This window comes from Hoplias malabaricus, chromosome 15 (assembly GCF_029633855.1).
Source record: "Hoplias malabaricus isolate fHopMal1 chromosome 15, fHopMal1.hap1, whole genome shotgun sequence".
NCBI classification, from domain to species: Eukaryota; Metazoa; Chordata; class Actinopteri; order Characiformes; family Erythrinidae; genus Hoplias; species Hoplias malabaricus.
This window is the reverse complement of record NC_089814.1, coordinates 11,455,173-11,473,251: the sequence shown is the minus strand read 5'-3', so window position 1 is coordinate 11,473,251 and position 18,079 is coordinate 11,455,173. Positions and strand designations below refer to the sequence as shown.

Here is an 18,079-nt window from a genome sequence, read left to right as displayed (position 1 = left end):
TTTGTTTATTATTAAAAATCTACATTTAATAGTTGTCTATTTATATTTAATAAGAGAAATATAAATAGATACGTATAAGTTTACAGCATTGTTATCACTGAATATTGAGCTGCGCTAGGCTGAGGTGACCAGGTGAGAATGTGTGAGATTCAGGACAGGAGAGTTGAGGTGAGTGGGTCAAGTCAGAATAATTATATTTTAGATTCAAATCAGACTCAACAATTCTAATAATCTGTTATCAATATGAAGAGTAGTGAACAACAACAATATTTAAGATACTTTTATCAAATATTGCTCTCGTATTAGCAGATGTGTTCTCTCTTAAAAATCTAAAAGCGGGAATCACTGCCTACATGGGTATTACAGGTAATACGTACAGACAAAGCTCTCCTTTTAGTCAAATCTGTGAATTATTTGTTTGCTATGAAGTGAAACGTATGTGTGAACAATCAAGTGTATTAATTCCCTCATTGTTGCCCAGGTTAGTAGGAGCTACACTGTCAGAAATACTATCACTGTAACATTATCCTCAAGGGTACATATACAGTACATTCAGTTAGGGAACATTACTGTACCATATTCAATTACAATTGTAGATTTTTTTTAAAAAAATCTGTTGATTTCACACCAAATTTCATGTCCAGGACTTTTATTATGTCCTTTTATTTTACACAGTTCTATAATGACAATGCATAATAAGACAATGTATTATACCTTTAGGGCACAAAACTGAATTTTAAAGCCATAATTGTACCTTTAAAGGTACATTCACATTGTTTGTACCATTAGTGACAATATTGTTCCACTACCCTACCTTTATTTCTGAGAGTGTATAAAGCCAAACAACCGCCGCTGATATTCACCACCCTTAGATACACTTACATTTATGGAATTTGGGAGATGTTCCTATCCAGAAGCATATATACATTTTGCATCATGTCAGAGGACTAAGCTATTACAGCTTTAAGAGTATCACCCAAGGACACAAGGACTCTCACTGGTGAAGTGTGCTTCCTGTTCAAGCTGACAAAACATTTCAGTCTGCTGCATAGAGGGCAGCAATGTAACAGCAGATATATATGCTACAAATGTCTGGTCACAACAGAGAACACACCTAAACCCCTTTTAATGCACAACTGCAGTTATTTGTTTTCATACATAAACTTATTTATGTGTAAATTGTATATAATACATTGTAATTAATATGAATTATTCATGAATATACTTGTGCTTTATGGAATATAATAAGGGTGTTTTTTGGTTGTTTTTGAAAAGGTCATATCGTTTTGTTTGTTTTTAAAAAGTAATCATGCACACAACTACAGTTTATACATCACTGGATGATGAGACGAGATGGGGGATTAGAAACAAACTCGAAAGGCGTGTGTATATTTATACAGACGGTCTCTCTCTCTCTCTCTCTCTCTCTCAAACACGCACGTACATAGAGCAAAGATCTCTTTCTCTCTCTCTCTCTCTCTCTCTCTCTCTCTCTCTCTCGCCTCACAAACCACAGGCTGATCTAACTTCTGGAGGCTTAATTTAAACGTAGCTGCAAGTAAAACCAAGCCTAGTGGTTCGGTCTTCTTTGATGGATTTTTACCAATTTAACCTCAATTACTTTTCCCCCCTGATGTGATGAGGAACAACGTTAACAGCGAAAGTCACTGTCCACACTCTCCACACAGTTATTCACCAGGACAGAAAAGATTTGCCCAACTTCGAACCTGAATGTGAGGTATGTACTGAATCTACAGATTTGACCTGAATATTGAATGACAGATTTTATTGACAATCCCCGGATGACCTTAGTTAACATGCGCAGTTAGTGGAGGACACGAGCTGGAATTTAATCCCGTTACTAACACAATAACAACACATTGCTCTAGTAACGCTATTGTAACTGGTTTGTTATTATGTTTAAAATACAAAATCATCCCAATTAATGTAAATTTAAAATGAAATAGTACAAGAAAACATAAAATAAGTGCTGTCAGTACTGACACGTTTCTAATATTATCCCTGAATCTCATGACAGCTCTGCACTTTTTTGTTGCACTTTTTTGTTATCAGTGTCACTGACAAGTCTCTACATCCTACTACAGGTACTCTAGACTGAGATTCACAGGGAGAGAATTAAATGCTCTGCTTTAGTGTCAGTCAGAAATGATTATTTACCAAATTCGCATTGGTCAACGTATTGGAACTGAACTGTTGCTGGACTTTTTGTTTGGTGTGTGGTTTTTTTTCTGTTTTTGTTTTATTTTACCACACGTTCACAGTTTAACATGTGGTTTGCAGAGTCTAAACTGTCAGAAAGTGAAGTTAGAAGGCGGTTAGTAGTAGTTAGCTAGCGCTGCTAGCCGGTCAGCAGGAGTCGTTACTGTGAGAACTCTGCTGTAGATCTGCACGTCTCCACGTCTTCTGAGATAAATTCTCACTCAATACTGAGGACAGACTACAGAGCTGAGAGGGGTTAACGTTCATTCATTCGTCGAGGGATTTATTAGCAGTGTTTAAGCGTCTTGGAATAATTCTCAGCTTTCCAATTTTCCTAGTGCTTAAATGTTGCTCAGGGAATATCTAAACCCCACAGGAGACAGTGAGGTATGCTAGATAACTCTGCCAAGATAAGAAGCGGAATTCACAGCTTCAACACTGAGACGTCCCTTACTGCTAAATAAGAAGTGGTTGAAGGTGTACTGAAAATCTTTAACATGTAAATATCTAATTCCTCAGCCCCTTTTTTTCAGGAGAATCATTTGAGCAGCAGGAGACATTAGCAAAAGTCTCATTGTCTTTCCAATGTATTTAATGGTTGAAGGAGAAATGACTTAAAGAGATGTCTTTCTTTTTAATGTTTTGGGGGGTTCTGTCAGTATTTTTTTTTTATCTTGGGTATGTTAGGTGGGAAAACACAATTTTTATAATTCAAATTTCTTCAGTGTTGTATTATTTGCTGTCCAATATTGCGCTCCATTTGTTATTTACCCTTTCCGTTAGCATGAAGAGTATCCCCACAAATAAATGAATGAATATATGGAAGAGATTAGGCTAACTTATTCAACCTCTATTTAAGCCTTTCTTCTCTTAAAGGGCAATGTCATCCCTTATTTAGGGTGATCAGACGTCCTCTTTTACCCGGACTCTTTACTCTTTTTTTTGACTTAAAAAAAATGTCCGGGCGGAATTTCACAAACGTTTTGTTTTTCTGGAGCTTACATAGAATTTCGAGAAGTTTCGTTCACAAACTAGTCCCGCCCTCCCCTACTCCGATTGGTTCGCTTGAGTGAGAAGGGGGTATGGTGAAGTAGCCTAAAATCTTCTGATTGGACGGTAGAGCTACCGTTATTGGTCGATAACCTTTTCTGTAAACATTTAATTGGTCAGTCTGCACGTCAGTAGTCGTCCACCCCACATCTCAGATCTGGTCACCGTACCTTATTAAAACTTCTAGATACCTTAATTTGATGTAAAAATGCTAAAATAAGAATTTTGTATATAGCAGTGGTGACTGGAAACAGACGTCTGAATGGTTTATTGTCCCTAAAAGTCATAAAGTTGTTACATGCATTAATGTATTATTAGATGTTTGTAATACTGTTTTATGACCGTATTTTTAAAAAAGTTTTAACCTAAAACACTTGGTAGATGGGTACATGCAGGGTTGTGTAAGTTAACTAGCATTTTCATGGATTTATTTTTTTCAGCTTTACCAAACTTTAACATTAGAAGCATTAAATATAAAAGTCTTGCATGAGTTCTCGTTTTGTTTAGTAAACAAATTTCTAGTTTTATTTTCAGTAAGAAAAAAGGAAGATATTTTTCAAGAAACTACTTACGTCAAACCAGTCTGTATGACTTTGTTTACGTTTCAACAGTTTAATTATGGAAATCTTTAAAAAATTGGTCAAATGTTGGTGAAAATATTGGTGAAAAGGTTTTCTTTTAGCCCTATTTTAGTTACTGACTTTGCACAATGCGTTATTTATGTCTTTGGCAGCATTGGTTTTTAATTTATTAAAGAACCCACATTTAAGTCTTTATCCAAATTTTGATTGATATTGCTTCCTAAATGTATTTTTACATGTTCATAGCTGGAAACTTATCCTCACCCCTCTGTCAGGTTTGACAGTTTGAAATTAGAGCAGTGCTTCTTCATTATACACCATACCTAATACGCCATGTCTCTGTGCAAGAGTAAAATGTTGTCAGCAGGTTTCCTCTCAGGTGTAACCAGATTAAGTTAATGCAAAGAGCACAATAACAAACCTTAATGGAAAGTCCCTTTGAGATGCACACAAAGCCTGGTGCACACATACAGCCGCATTGAACCTTCTCAGGAAATTGTGAAACATGTGTTGTACACTCTGAAGAGAACTTCCACACCACAGAAACTGTGTGAGAGCAGTTTGTATCTGTTATGCTTCCCTCATTTCACGATTGATTAAAATAAGGAAATATTATAAGTCTAAGAAATTGAAGCTTATCTAATATTAGCTTTTCTATGACAGAACTGTAAATTTGCTTCCAATGATTGAAGTATAAGTAACTTCTCCTGAAACCCTAAAAAAAGACTGTAATAATCTCACTGGTCTTCCTCTATTCAGAGCTTCCCGTTCAGACACAAATGTATCACAGCTACTGTTTGTTTTCCTTAGGTCTTTTTTTTCCCTCATAAAATAGGTAAAAGACCTTATCTTCACCACATGTCGCTGCTTTATTGGTGCTGCCATCTGAAATCAAAGAGCGAGAAGTGCATATTACAAGAGGTCAGTAATTTGTTATGTTGACATACCTGAGTAATGGACAAAACCATGCTGGCAGCATTTTATGATTTATCAGAAAGGCTGACTCATTTTTAGGCAGTTTTGAAAAATTTAGCACAGGGCTGTGCTAAGCAGAGTCATGTGAATACGTGAACAAAAGGATACTTGTTCTACGCTACTTAAGCCAATAATAGCACAATCACTGCAAAGTTCAAATGCACACTTCCTGGAGACCGGAGAGGAAACACAGCCTGGTCTTATGATAAACTGCAGAGTTACAAACATATTTCATGAATATTTGTGAAGGCAGTCTTAAAATAAATCGTATTGTTGGACTTTGGACAGTCCTGTGTTTCTGTTGTGGGAAACTGACCTTCTGTTTCGGAGACAGATTGCTTTTTTGACCTAGCTAGCAGAGAGAGCCTGATCTTTCAGTATGTGTTGTGATTGTTCTGTTTGCAGGGTTAGGGACCTCAGAGTGACTTCTGCTGGAGCTTCTCCAACTAACCCCACAAACATCTGTTTGGCTGAGATGGTTTATATCTGAGATCCGGAAAAGAGGGTAAACAGAAGGTCGGCAAAGAGGCCACATCTCGGATACGTCCGAAGGGACAGCAAGACCATTCGGACATTCGTCCCTTTTGACCTGACAGCTGCAATACCTGCTTTGTCACCAGAAGACGGCATGGACAGTGGGGGAGAGGGTGAGGTTAACTCTTCTTCAACCCTCGCATTGCTCTCACACCTGTTCCAAGGGAAGGGTGCTCATAACTCGAGTGGTGGGTTGTTGCCCATGCCTCAGGGAGACCCCCGAGGCCCAGCTATGACTGCTACTGAGACTTCATACTGGCAGACGACACCAACCACTTTGCCAGCATGGTGACCAAGGTCTCTATGGCTTACATATGCATGGAGCTGCTGATAGCATTGCTGGCCGTGGTTGGAAATGTGCTGGTCTGTTGGGCTGTGTGCCTCAACAGCAACCTGCAAAGCATCACCAATTTCTTTGTGGTCTCTCTGGCTGTGGCTGACATCGCCGTGGGACTCCTGGCCATCCCCTTTGCCATCGTCATTAGCACGGGCTTCTGCAGCAACTTCCATGGCTGCTTGTTTATCGCATGCTTTGTGCTGGTGCTCACACAAAGCTCCATCTTCAGCCTCTTCGCCATTGCAGTGGATCGCTACATTGCCATCAAGATCCCTCTGAGGTGAGTAACAATGCTGCAGGGATATGAGCATGATGGGCAGAGGGCCCTATGAAGGACTATGTGATAAATATGTTATCATTACTGCAATGACTTACATCACTCAGAATTACCTTTGACAACAAATGCTTCAGACATCAGATTTCTAAATCCACCACCAAGAGCAATGCTTACTAAAATGGAGCATTTATCATCAAACCATTCAGAATGAGTTTGTTTGTGTCATAACCATTTAAGATTGTCATGTTGAGAGATCAGAGCTCTTTGGAACTACATGAAAGCAGAATCCAAGGATCTGGGGTTTGTGGGTTCAATTCCCACTCCGGGTGAGGAGTTGGTGTGTTCTCCCGATGTCCACGTGGGTTTCCTCCGGGTGCTCCGGTTTCCTCCCACAGTCCAAAAACACACGTTGGTAGGTGGATTGGCGACTCAAAAGTGTCCGTAGGTGTGATTGTGTGAGTGTGTTTTGCCCTGTGCAGGACTGGCGCCCCCTCCAGGGTGTGTTCCCGCCTTGCGCCCAATGATTCCAGGTAGGCTCTGGACCCACCGACCCTGAACTGGATAAGGGTTACAGATAATGAATGAATGAATGAATGAATGAATGAATGAATGAAAGAAGAACCAATTTCAGTTCCTTTAAACCCGATCAAAGAAACATTGATGTGAGATGTGTGAGCTGTAACATTTGACAAATTTAAATAACCTCCAAAAATAAAGATTCTCTATTAGTTACAGATTCTAAGCCAAGAACCATATACACTGTCAGAATTACTGTTACTGTGGTGGTACATTCATGGGTACATATTCAGTACCCTCAGTTAGGGAACATTATTCTTATTCTATTATATTGTATTGTAGTTTTAAAAAAAGGTTGCTTGATAGGATTGTTGAAAAAATTGATTTCATATGCGCCGTTTCATCTCCAGGACTTATGTTCTGTTCTTTAAATTTACACAGTTCTATAATAAATAATAACACATATTCACCTCTCCTTCTGGAAAGGAGAGTGTAATGAGCACAATACATATTATCATATCTGTTCTACACTCTCAGAAAAAAAAGATATGGTAGATGTACATTATTGGTCATTAAGGGTACAAGCAGTAGACCTTTATAGGTATATTTACACTGTTTAGAGTTTACCTTTAGTAACCTGTAATATACCTGCACCATAGATTTTTTTTTCTGAGAGTGTAGAACAGATAAGATAATATCTGTTGTGTTCATTGCAGTATGCTGTTTGTAGTATGAGTCGCCCTCAGCCCTATGTCACATTAGCTATGGTTGATTAGGTCATTGTTGGTTGGTATGTTTCTTGGTTAATTTCCATCCTGGTGATTAATGTAGATGTACAAATAATGAGGAAAGCAATTCCACCATCAGAACTGTGCCCTTTCAATCAATCCAGTTCAATATTGTAACTAATTAACACTGTGTTACCATAAACCTCTGTGGAAGACAATATTCTGCCACTGCATTCTTCTGGTCAGATTAATTGTCAGTTGAAGACTATAGCAATGATAACTGTTGGGTATTAAAAATGGTTTACCGAAGCATTTGGTCACTTTGTGGCCAAGCTCATTTGAATTCAGAATTGTGCACAAGGGCAGAGACCATTAATTATTTGTTTAATTTCCAGCCAAACTAATCAATATGATAAAAATTAATATAAAACCAATCAGGAAACACAATTTTAACAAAATAATATAAAAAAAAATCTCTTTTTGTGTGTGTGTGTGTGTGTGTGTACAATTTGACGACTACACAAATAAAGGTTTATGATTTATAGGCAAGGCAAAGCAAGTTTATTTATAGAGCACCTTTCATACAAAAGCAATTCAAAGTGCTTTAAAGAAGAAGCAGTTAAATTAAAAGCAAGAATAAAAATCAGAAAAGTCAATAAAACAATTAAAATATTGAAATAAAAGTAAATACATAAAAAGAGTAAAAGAAAACATGATAAAAATGATTAAAACAATTTAAAATGATACAATAAATGAAAAGAACTAAAGTGCCAATAATGAATAAAATGCAGAGTATTTTAAACTGAGCTGTAGCTGCTCAAACAGGAATGTTTTAAGCCTTGATTTAAAAGTGTCTAAAGTTGGTGCTCTTCTAATATTCTCAGTCGGCTGGTTCCATTTAGGAGCGGCGCCGGAGCTAAACGCTGCCTCCATGTTTAGCTTTCACCTGAGGCAGGACTAACGCACTAGTTCCTAAAGATCTAAGATTTCTGCTCGGCTCATATCTCTGTAGCAGATCTGGTAAACACACTGGTCCTACCCCATTAAGACGTTTATAGACCAGTAATAACACCTTAAAGTCTATTCTGTAACAGACTGGTCTCCAGTGTAAGGATTTGAGGATGGGGGGATGTGATCTTTTCTTTTGCTCACAGTGAGAACTCTGGCAGCTGCGTTTTGAATCAGCTGAAGCTGTTTAATAGTTTTTTTGGAAGGTCAGTTAATCCTGCTAGAAATAAACGCATGGAAAACTTTCTCCAGGTCTGGTTTTGTCCGAAAATCTCGAATCTTACTAATGTTCTTAAGATGGAAAAATGCTGATCTAGTAACCGCTTTAACATGAGACTAAAACTGAGATCTGAGTCCATGAATACACCAAAGTTGCGAGCCAGTTCTTTAGATTTGAGGGCTCTCGAGTCCAGATACGCAGCCAATACTTGTCTCTCATTGCTGTTCCCAAAAAGAATAATCTCTGTTTTATCTTTATTCAGCTGCAGAAAGTTATGTCCCATCCAGTTAGTGTGTTCCAGTGTGTTCAAGGCACTTGCATAATGAGTCAACTGGACCAGAGTTGTCTGAGGACAGGGCCATGTAAATCTGAGTATCATCTGCATAGCTGTGATTGGACAGCCCATAGTCCTGTAGAATCTGGCCAAGAGGAAGCATGTATAAATTAAATAAACGTGGACCAAGAATAGAACCCTGGGGGATGCCAGAAATATTATTTTCTATTTCTACAAAGTAGTTCCTGCCTTCCAGGTTAGAAACAAACCACTTCAGAACTGTTCCTGAGTGTCCAGTTTGCGAGTCTATCAATAAGGATCTTATGGTCAATGGTATCAAAGGCAGCACTAAGATCAAGAAGTAATAGAAGAGATACCTTTCCAGCTTTCCTATTTAAGCGAATGTCATTAATTACCTTGATTAGAGCAGTCTCGGTGTTGTGATAAGACCAGAACCCGGACTGGAATTTGTCTAGGCTTCTGTTTATGGACGAGAACTAGTGATTTGCCGGAAAACTATTTTCTCAATGATTTTGCCAATGAACGGTAAATTAGAAATTGGTCTGTAGTTACTTATCTGAGATGATTCTAAATTTTTCTTTTTTAGAAGAGGCTTTACAACTGCAGTTTTTAGTGAGTTCAGAAAGACACCCGACATGAGTGAGGTGTTTATAATGCCAACTAGGTCTGGTGCTATAGTGTGAAACACACTCTTTAAAAATTTGTTTGGTAGTGTGTCAAGACTGCAAGTGGATTGTTTGAGATGACTAACTGTGTCAGTTAAAATTTCACTGTTTACAGTACTGAACTCTGACATTTTAAATAAGGAGTCTTTATGACTCTTTATTAATGGTTATTATTAATGGTTATTAATTAGGATAAAATATTAAAACATATAAAACAGTGACCTGTTATTTGCCAAATAGTGAACCCACATCCATGTCCACAGTTAAATCTCAGCTCAGACCTTGTTGGATACTGACCTTACTTTGTCTTCTCCATCAGTCAACATTAAGCCTATCAGCTTAAACACATATTTGTAAATAAGTTTAAATATTAAACCACAAACTTTAATCAATTAGCCACTGATAGAATGTCTTTGAAGACGTGTGTGATAATGTGGCATGTACCTTCACATGTGAAATAACTAAATTCCCAATCACATTCTCAGGTCTTAGCTTCTTCTTTATCTCTTTTATTGGTAAGTGAAGAGGTACCATTTTTTCTATATCACGTACAGCAACCATTATTTCCATGAGTGTTTTTCAATTTTTCTGCAGTCTACAGCATCAAGGTTCAGTGTTTTTTGTTTTCAGTTTTCTATTTTTTGTTTATTTTGTTTGCTTAATCTCCAGATTATTCTGTTATTTTTATAAATTCTATTATTTTTTTATCCTTTTTGTAAAAGGTTTCTAATGTTTTTATTTGTTTTACTTTGATGTTCTCCTCCCAGATGCAGGTGGATTATCTTATCTTTTAATCTGTTCAAATATATCTCTTGAATAATGAACCATGTGTGCTTACTAACCACCGTGACTGCAAACTAAACAAATGTATGTTGGCGTCTAACCTTTGCTACTAGATAAAATGTTTTATACCATTCTATACTGTCTATTTAGGGTCCTGCCATATTAACCAAATCATGTTGGTGGAGACAGGGTGTTATATTGCAATAAAACAAATAATGAGATATTTTTCTTTACCCCTATATCAGAGTGTAATCTGATCACTGTATAGATATGGCTTCATTCCCCATTCAAATGCCTTTGCAACAATAAACAAGCAGTTTTAAACAATGCCCATAAACACGGAAGCAAGGTGTATTCGGTGCCCTAATATATCAGTTAGAACAGTGGTTCTCAAACTTCCACAGAAACATGTGTGCCCCTGGATCTTCCTCTGTTCTGGGGGGATTCGGCAAGTTGAAGTTGCTTTTTAATTTATTTTAAATTTGCATGCTTTACAAATACTTTCATTCATTCTCTGTAACTGCTTATCCATGTCAGGATCTCTGTGGGTCCGGAGTCTACTTGGAATCACTGAGCGCAATGCCCGAACACACCCTGGAGGCGCCAGTTCTTCACAGGGCGACACACTCACATATTCACTCACACACATCTATAGTCACATTTGAGTAGTCAATTCTGTGGTTCAATTTATATATCATCTCTGTCCAATTAAAAACACGTCTCTCCATTTATGTGGATTTTTAGTTTACTACATCATTTGAACACAATGTCCTTCACACTATGTGACAATTTCATGATGAATGGACCAATAGAAATGCTGGGAATAAAATATTTTTACACTGACGTCCATTGAAAGTTAAGAAGGTTTTTTCCTTCTCCTGTAAAGTTACTATTTTGGGAGATACATACTTTTCGTTGGATAGCGGAGAAATACTGTCTAAAACAGCAGATTTGTTTACCTTGCAGAGACTGTTGTAGCACAGGAGGACTGAAGAGCTCATGCTCTTCCCTGCCGTATACAGAACATTTGAGCTTCCTCTCTCCGCAAAAACTCATTTCAACACAAGAATTGCACAAACATTAAAGTGATGGCTGAGTTTAAAGTATTTCATTATCTTCTATGAAATAAGACATTGTTACTAAGAATCATTGGATGGTCTGGAGTAGCTTTGGTGCTTCATATCAATGTCTTTGTTTACAATAATAACAAACAAACAAACAAAAAATAAATAGATGCAAATATGAAATATTGCTAACCAAAAAAAGTAATGAACCAAAGCCACTAGCTTTAAGCTCTGTGGAGAAATGATGTGGTGTTTGGCTCATTATGTAGTCCTGGCTGCCCTGCTGGAGGATCTGCAGCAGCAAAGCTCTAACAGGTGTTGAGGTGTGGTTGGGTGAATGTGGGTATTTGTAGCTCTGGAGCCCCGGTAAGTCTGCCGGATTTAATGAACTTCTCTCTGCTACTGTCCTCTTTGAGTAAGATTTAAATCCCTGGATTATTTGAACAATTGCCACTAGACCACCCCATTCTTACCAGATGCCACTTGGGAGCAGATGCATGCTGCAGGGCTGGATGTTTTATGTGCAGTTCCAAATGAAGCATGGTGGTGGTGGTGGTGGGGGTGTGGTGATCATATAGTGACCCTGTAGTTAAACTGGCTCTTGCCTTCTATAAACAGTAGATATTACAGACACAACTAATTTTAGATGGGCTACCATGTACCTGGAAATAAATTATAAATGGCACAATGCAATTTGGGGGCGGTACGGTGGCGCAGCAGGTACTTTCATATGGAGGTCAAGTCCCGCTCCATGTGACTGTCTGTGATGAGTCTGATGTGTTCTCCCTGTGTTTGAATGGGTTACCTCCGGGTGCTCCGGTTTCCTCCCACGGTCCAAAAACACACGTTGGTAGGTGGATTGGCGACTCAAAAGTGTCCGTAGGTGTGAGTGGGTGAGTGAATTTGTCAGTGTGTGTCGCCCTGTGAAGGACAGACGCCCCCTCCAGGGTGTGTTCTTGCCTTGCACCAATGCTTCCAGGTAGGCTCCGGACCCACTGAACTGGATAAGCGTTTACAGACAATGAATGAATGAATGAATGAACAATATAATTTTTAAGCGTCCAGTACTGATACCAATGCTAAAATTATAAGTACTAGAAAGTCTATGCTGTCCTTGAATCACCAAAAGGCATTCCGTTAATATTCTCCATCTCTGGTGTAAATTTTCCAATATAAATTTCCACAAATCAAGAAGAATGGCTGTAGTCTCTCAGGAAAATAAGAGCTAGAGTACAGGTAGGAAATACATCCTTTGCGCATATCCTATTACTTTTAGACATTGTTTAGCTGCTCTAGAATGCCTAGCTGTCAAACAATAGCCTTTCCGAGGACTTATGGAAGGATCCATTTTTGTATTTGAAAATATATGAGTATTTAAGAATGGAAGTTTTTCATCTTTTAACTTTTAATGTTCTGATACAGAGATTGTATGTGGTTTTAAGACCTTGACATCATGAATATTTTATGGTTCATACCAGTTTTAAAAGACTACAAAGTCCTGTAATATGAGATATAATATTTTTTTAGGTTAAGTTTAGGTTTGCATACATTTGTTAGTATAAGTTTGTGTTACACTATTATTAACTGTGATTACATTTTGTTTTTATAATAAAAATAACATTTTTGCTTATGATATTAAACATGCAAATAAGGGACTCTTTTTGAGCTCCCTGTGGCACGTTATTTTTAGCGGTTCATTTCTTCCTGTAGGGTTACAGAGTGTTTGATGGCCATTTAAACTGACGCAATTAAAGTAAAGATAGTGGTAGTTTTTAATGGAAAAAATAATGTTGGACTGATATTAGTACTGGTTTAGAGTCAATGTTTAATTGTTTATATTAGAAAAGGATAAGTGGCGTCTCTTTACTGTGATATCCTGAGCTTCCTCTGTCAGGAAGTGGATTTCACACTGCACACCAAGAAAAACAAACATGTTTTATGAGATAGTGTTGTGGGAATATGACCAAATTAGGCATGCAGGATTCAACAACCCAAAACCTTGTGCTTTAAACCATTTTTCTTTCCCTCTTTGTTGGTCTGTTTGTGTGCATCAGGTACAACAGCCTTGTGACAAGCAAAAGGGCCAAAGGCATCATTGCGGTGTGCTGGATTCTGTCAGTGATCATCGGACTGACTCCCATGCTGGGCTGGAACATGAAGGCCATAAATGTCACCAACAGCTCCTGTCCTGCTGGCATGACGGAGTGCCTGTTTGAGAAAGTGGTCACTATGGACTACATGGTTTACTTCAACTTTTTTGGCTGTGTGCTCATGCCACTCTTGGCCATGCTGGTCATCTATGCACGGATATTTATGGCCGCCCGCCGCCAGCTCAGGCAGATGGAACAGAAGCTGTGTCATGGACATTCTCACAGCGATGGCTCCTCAACTCGCTCCACACTGCAGAGGGAGGTCCACGCTGCCAAGTCCCTGGCCATAATAGTGGGCCTCTTTGCTGTGTGCTGGCTGCCCCTACACATCATCAACTGCTTCACACTGTTCTGTCCTAAATGCGCCCGCCCTCCAGTCTGGATCATGTACCTGGCCATTATCCTTTCACACGCGAACTCAGTGGTGAACCCGTTCATTTATGCCTACCGCATCCGAGATTTCAGGCACACGTTTCGCAGGATCATTCGGCAGCATTTTCTGGGACGGCATGCCAGACAGCGCAGTGGCAGCACGACTGCAGGACACAATACTACCTCCATTGGGATTAGTGTCATAGACTCCTCCTTTGGTGCTTTTTCTAATGGCAACGTGGCAGCAGCCCACAGTTCCAAATGTGGTCTCATTCCAGGTCATGATCATGGAATGGTAAAGAAAATGCATTCCATAGGTAGCCAGTGGAGACCAGGGTCAGACTTCTCAGATACAGGACGCAGCTCCAATGGGCATCAGTCACTGAAGCGTGCCCTCTCTGCCCAGTCGAAACTTTACTCCCTAGAATGTTCTGATCAGACTGGTAGTGAATTTTGCTCTAGTAAGAGCACCTCGGAAATCATGGTGGTGAAAGACTGTAGTATTATCGCAAATGTAAATTTCTGTACTCTCCACACAAGTACAAACCACTCATTTGAAATGGCGGAAGTATCATGACAGACTCTTTTTCATGTTTGCTGGTGTCACTGTACGTGTTGGCCAAGTTAAACAAACATGTCTCACACGATAGAGAGCCCACACATCTGATGTTGCCAGTGACTTTCCCAATTCAGAACGAGGATGACCTAATTCTCGCTGCTGTCTGGAGCCGAATGAGGCAGTGGTATGCGTACCTGCTCTACATCTGTGGGAACTGACTTAATGCAGCCATTAAATTCAAACACATCCCAACTAGGGTGTTATCTGATGGAATGAATGCAGTTTCCACACTGCTCACAGAACCTCTTCAGTGTCCAACCGATTGACTTGTTAACCCGATAAACTGAAATGCGCCAGTGCTCCAGTGCTACTGTTTGTAAGCATTGCATTGTCACACTAAAAATAAAAGTAACAAAAAGAGTTCTTTGGAAAGCTGTCTTAGCAAATTCCAATTCTGTTCCCTAAAGAAACCCTTTTAAAGAGCCATATTTGTAGAAGAGTGCAAGTAAACAACTTTCTGAAGCACTTCCACATGAAACAATTTAAAACTATTCTGTTTGTTATGGCTGCCATGATTTATAAAAATCCATGACTTGATTAAGTTTATGTCAAATTTACATTCTCAGTAACTCAGCTTAGTGCATCCCTGCTATTTCAAGCATAAACAAGTTGTTATTAAGCCTTGTTCAGCAGTTCTGAAGAAACCCACAGCAGGGGATCTCACAAATGCATGTACAAAACCCGTTACAGAAATGTTGGGACATGTAATAAGTTATAAAAACTCAAAACTGTGTCAATTCTGTTCAACTTTAAACTTAAAAATCACAAAGAAACATTTCCAGTGTTTTCAGTGAACAACTGAATCTAGTTTGTAAATATAACCAAACATAGAATTTGATGCATGCAACACTCAGAAAAAGTTGAAACAAAGGCAGAATAAGAATTAAAAGTTAGTAGAATATTAAAGGTTAAATGGTAACTGGTTAGGGTGTTATGATTGACTACAAAAAGAGCTTCCGCAAAAGGCTGATTTTTTTACAAGCAAAGATGGCTGTGGAACACATCTTTGTGCCAGAGAATTGTCCATTGCAAGATTTCAGTATATTTCACCATGTAGTGTACATAATACTGTAAAAACGTAGGTAATTCAGAGAAATCTGTGTCTTTGTAGGGCAAGACTGTTGACGTGCATGACCTTTGAGCCCTCAGACAGCATGGCATGAGAAACTGGGCTTGTGCCAAATGGGCTTGAGAGTGATTTGGAAAACTTGTCACTTACAGTCCAAATCTACGTAGAGAAATACGACCTGAAACTATTACACAATGAGAAACTCACGCATCAGTTCTATGTGGAAACACTAATGCGTTTTCTCAGCATAAGTTCATCTCAGATGTTTTCAAAACATTGTGGAAGTGTGTGCTGTTGTCTGAGGTGTCCTTGGTTCTCTTTGTTTTCATAAAAACTTGACATAGTATTTTCCATGCTAATGACAAAAGGGACCATTCCGATTGTTATCAGTGATAGCCACAAAAGCCAGCATCTCTCATATCTCTGCATATGTGAGACATATCCGTTGATGTAGGGGCAAACATTTGGTTTTTAGACAGATACATGCTGACGTCAGGACAATGTCTTTTCTCACACTCTCAGAAAAAAACATCACTGTAGCGGTGTCATTTGCTGTCACTGTGGTGGTACTCTGAAGGGTACATATTCAGTCCCTTGATGTAGGGAACATAACTGTTACATATTTTATAATAATCGTTATGTGTTGATTTCATATACAGGACTTATGTTATGTTCTTTTATTTTACACAGTTCTGTGATGATGTATTACCAACATTCACCTCTGCATTTAGAGAATAGAAAGTAATTTTAAAAATAGAATTAGAATCACTTGAACCACTGCTTGAACACAGAGGAAATTAATTGTTCTCCACATTTAACACAATAGGGGCAGTGAAACACACAGTTACAGCCCTACACATTTACAGTGAGCAGCCCTAGCCGTGGCGCCCGGGGAGCTGTTGGGTTACATACTGTGCTCAAGGGCACTTAAGTCATGACCTGCCAGCTCTGGGAATCGAACTGGCAAATTTCCGGTTACAAGCCCTAACCACCAGGCCATGGCTGCCCTACCTTCCCTGCACCTTTAGGGAGCACAGCTGGACTTTAAAACCACTGCTCTACTGTTAATGGTACATTTACATTGTTTGTACCTTTAGTGACAATAATGGACCTCTACCGTACCTTTCTTTTCTGACAGTGTAGGAAGTGCATTGTTATTTGAGCAAGAAATGGCAAAGCTTCATTCTGTATCTGCTACCTCGTGGCGTTGTAGACACAGATTGTGTGTGCTTGACTGACCTGTTTGCAGTCCACCTTTATCTCCAATGGCCCATCATGAAGTGAAGTATCAGGCAACGGCAAACACAAACAGTTGAGCAGCTGATGTCTTTTATCAAGTCAGAATGCACAAAAATTCAACTTGCAAAATTTTAACAATTAGTATTCACAATTTCGCAATGATGATATTGTCATAAAAAGGACAGTGTTGCTGGTGTCAAATTGCATTTCATAAAATGTTCCAACTTTTCTAGATGCGGGATCCGTACATGAGGTTATGGATATGAAGAAAAATTAATGTTTGCTATATGTATTTAATTAAGTTTTTTTGTCAAACTAATTAAATTATTAATCTATTACTGATGTCACTGATAGTGACTGTTCTTAACATATTTAATCTTAAATTAAATAAACATTCAAAGACCAGTGTCATTCCAGAACCTTTATTTTTAAGAGTGTAATATGAAACTGTACAAAATGTAACAACCAAAAAAGGCAAAGCTTCTACATTTATTGACCTTAGTTCTCTGTGGAAGCTTCATTTATTAATTTGAAACTGGGGTCCCAGGGGGACAAGCTTATTGTTTCCCTCTCAGTTGTTCACAATCAGCTCCAAACGCATGCTGTGCAGCTCTAGGTCTTCTCAGTAAAGATAAATAAATAAATACATTTCCATTTTTGTCATTTGTAGCCCTGTTCTAATACGTGATTTGCATGCTTTATCAGAGAGCCACAGCACCAGTTTGGAAAGTGGAAGGCCAAACCAGCAGCTTAGTTCCAAATAGCTCTCTGTGCTCTTAAAAGTGCACTGCTTAGGTCATTAAAATATGGCTGCTAAACCCAAATCGTGCTCTAATTGCTAGGGGGCTTATGCAGCTAGTAGCTGAATATTGATGAATTTTAATTTACAATATAATGCTATATTTGAGTGCAGAAGCAGTATTCTATGACCTACATAGTGCACTACATATAGAGCAAGGAGGTTCTGCAAATATCTCTACAGATAAGCATGCATACATTTGTTGCCTTACAAGTTACACAACATTGCCAGATACCTCTGCATTTTCTGACACAGCCAGGTTTGAGCTTATTTGGTAGGGGAGCGAGACTCTTCCAAAAAATAAATAAAAAATGACCGAGCATGACTTGCTATGAAATTGTAACATGAAATATCTATTTTTAAACAGGCAAAATATGAAATGTCAATGATAAGGCTAATCTGTACTCTGCTGAGTGATACTGTTCCTCGGTGCACTGCACTATTGAGCTGCAAGTCTAACCTACAGTAACAGAGTAGCACAAAACATTCTCATAAGTATTCACTACTGCTCAAACCAAAATCCCTAATGGAGGCTGTTATCAGAACAAATGCTGGGAACTGTATAATCACTGTAGCAA

General features: G+C 38.6%; 1 protein-coding gene across 4 annotated transcripts; it reads left to right on the top strand.

Annotated features, from left to right (window-relative positions):
- Positions 1–1,409: 1,409 nt before the first annotated feature.
- On the top strand, positions 1,410–17,099 carry adora2ab (adenosine A2a receptor b). Of its 4 annotated transcripts, none has more exons than XM_066645789.1 (4): positions 1,410–1,738; positions 4,687–4,772; positions 5,232–5,977; positions 13,308–17,099. In XM_066645789.1, the coding sequence occupies exons 3-4, from the start codon at positions 5,646–5,648 to the stop codon at positions 14,350–14,352; spliced, it is 1,377 nt and encodes a 458-aa protein (XP_066501886.1). In that variant the 5' UTR covers positions 1,410–1,738; positions 4,687–4,772; positions 5,232–5,645; the 3' UTR covers positions 14,353–17,099. The 4 variants fall into 4 exon arrangements, with proteins under 4 accessions (XP_066501886.1, XP_066501885.1, XP_066501884.1 ...); XM_066645788.1 differs by having other exon boundaries at positions 4,662–4,772; XM_066645790.1 differs by lacking the exon at positions 1,410–1,738 and adding an exon at positions 2,572–2,607.
- The last annotated feature ends 980 nt before the right edge of the window (positions 17,100–18,079 follow it).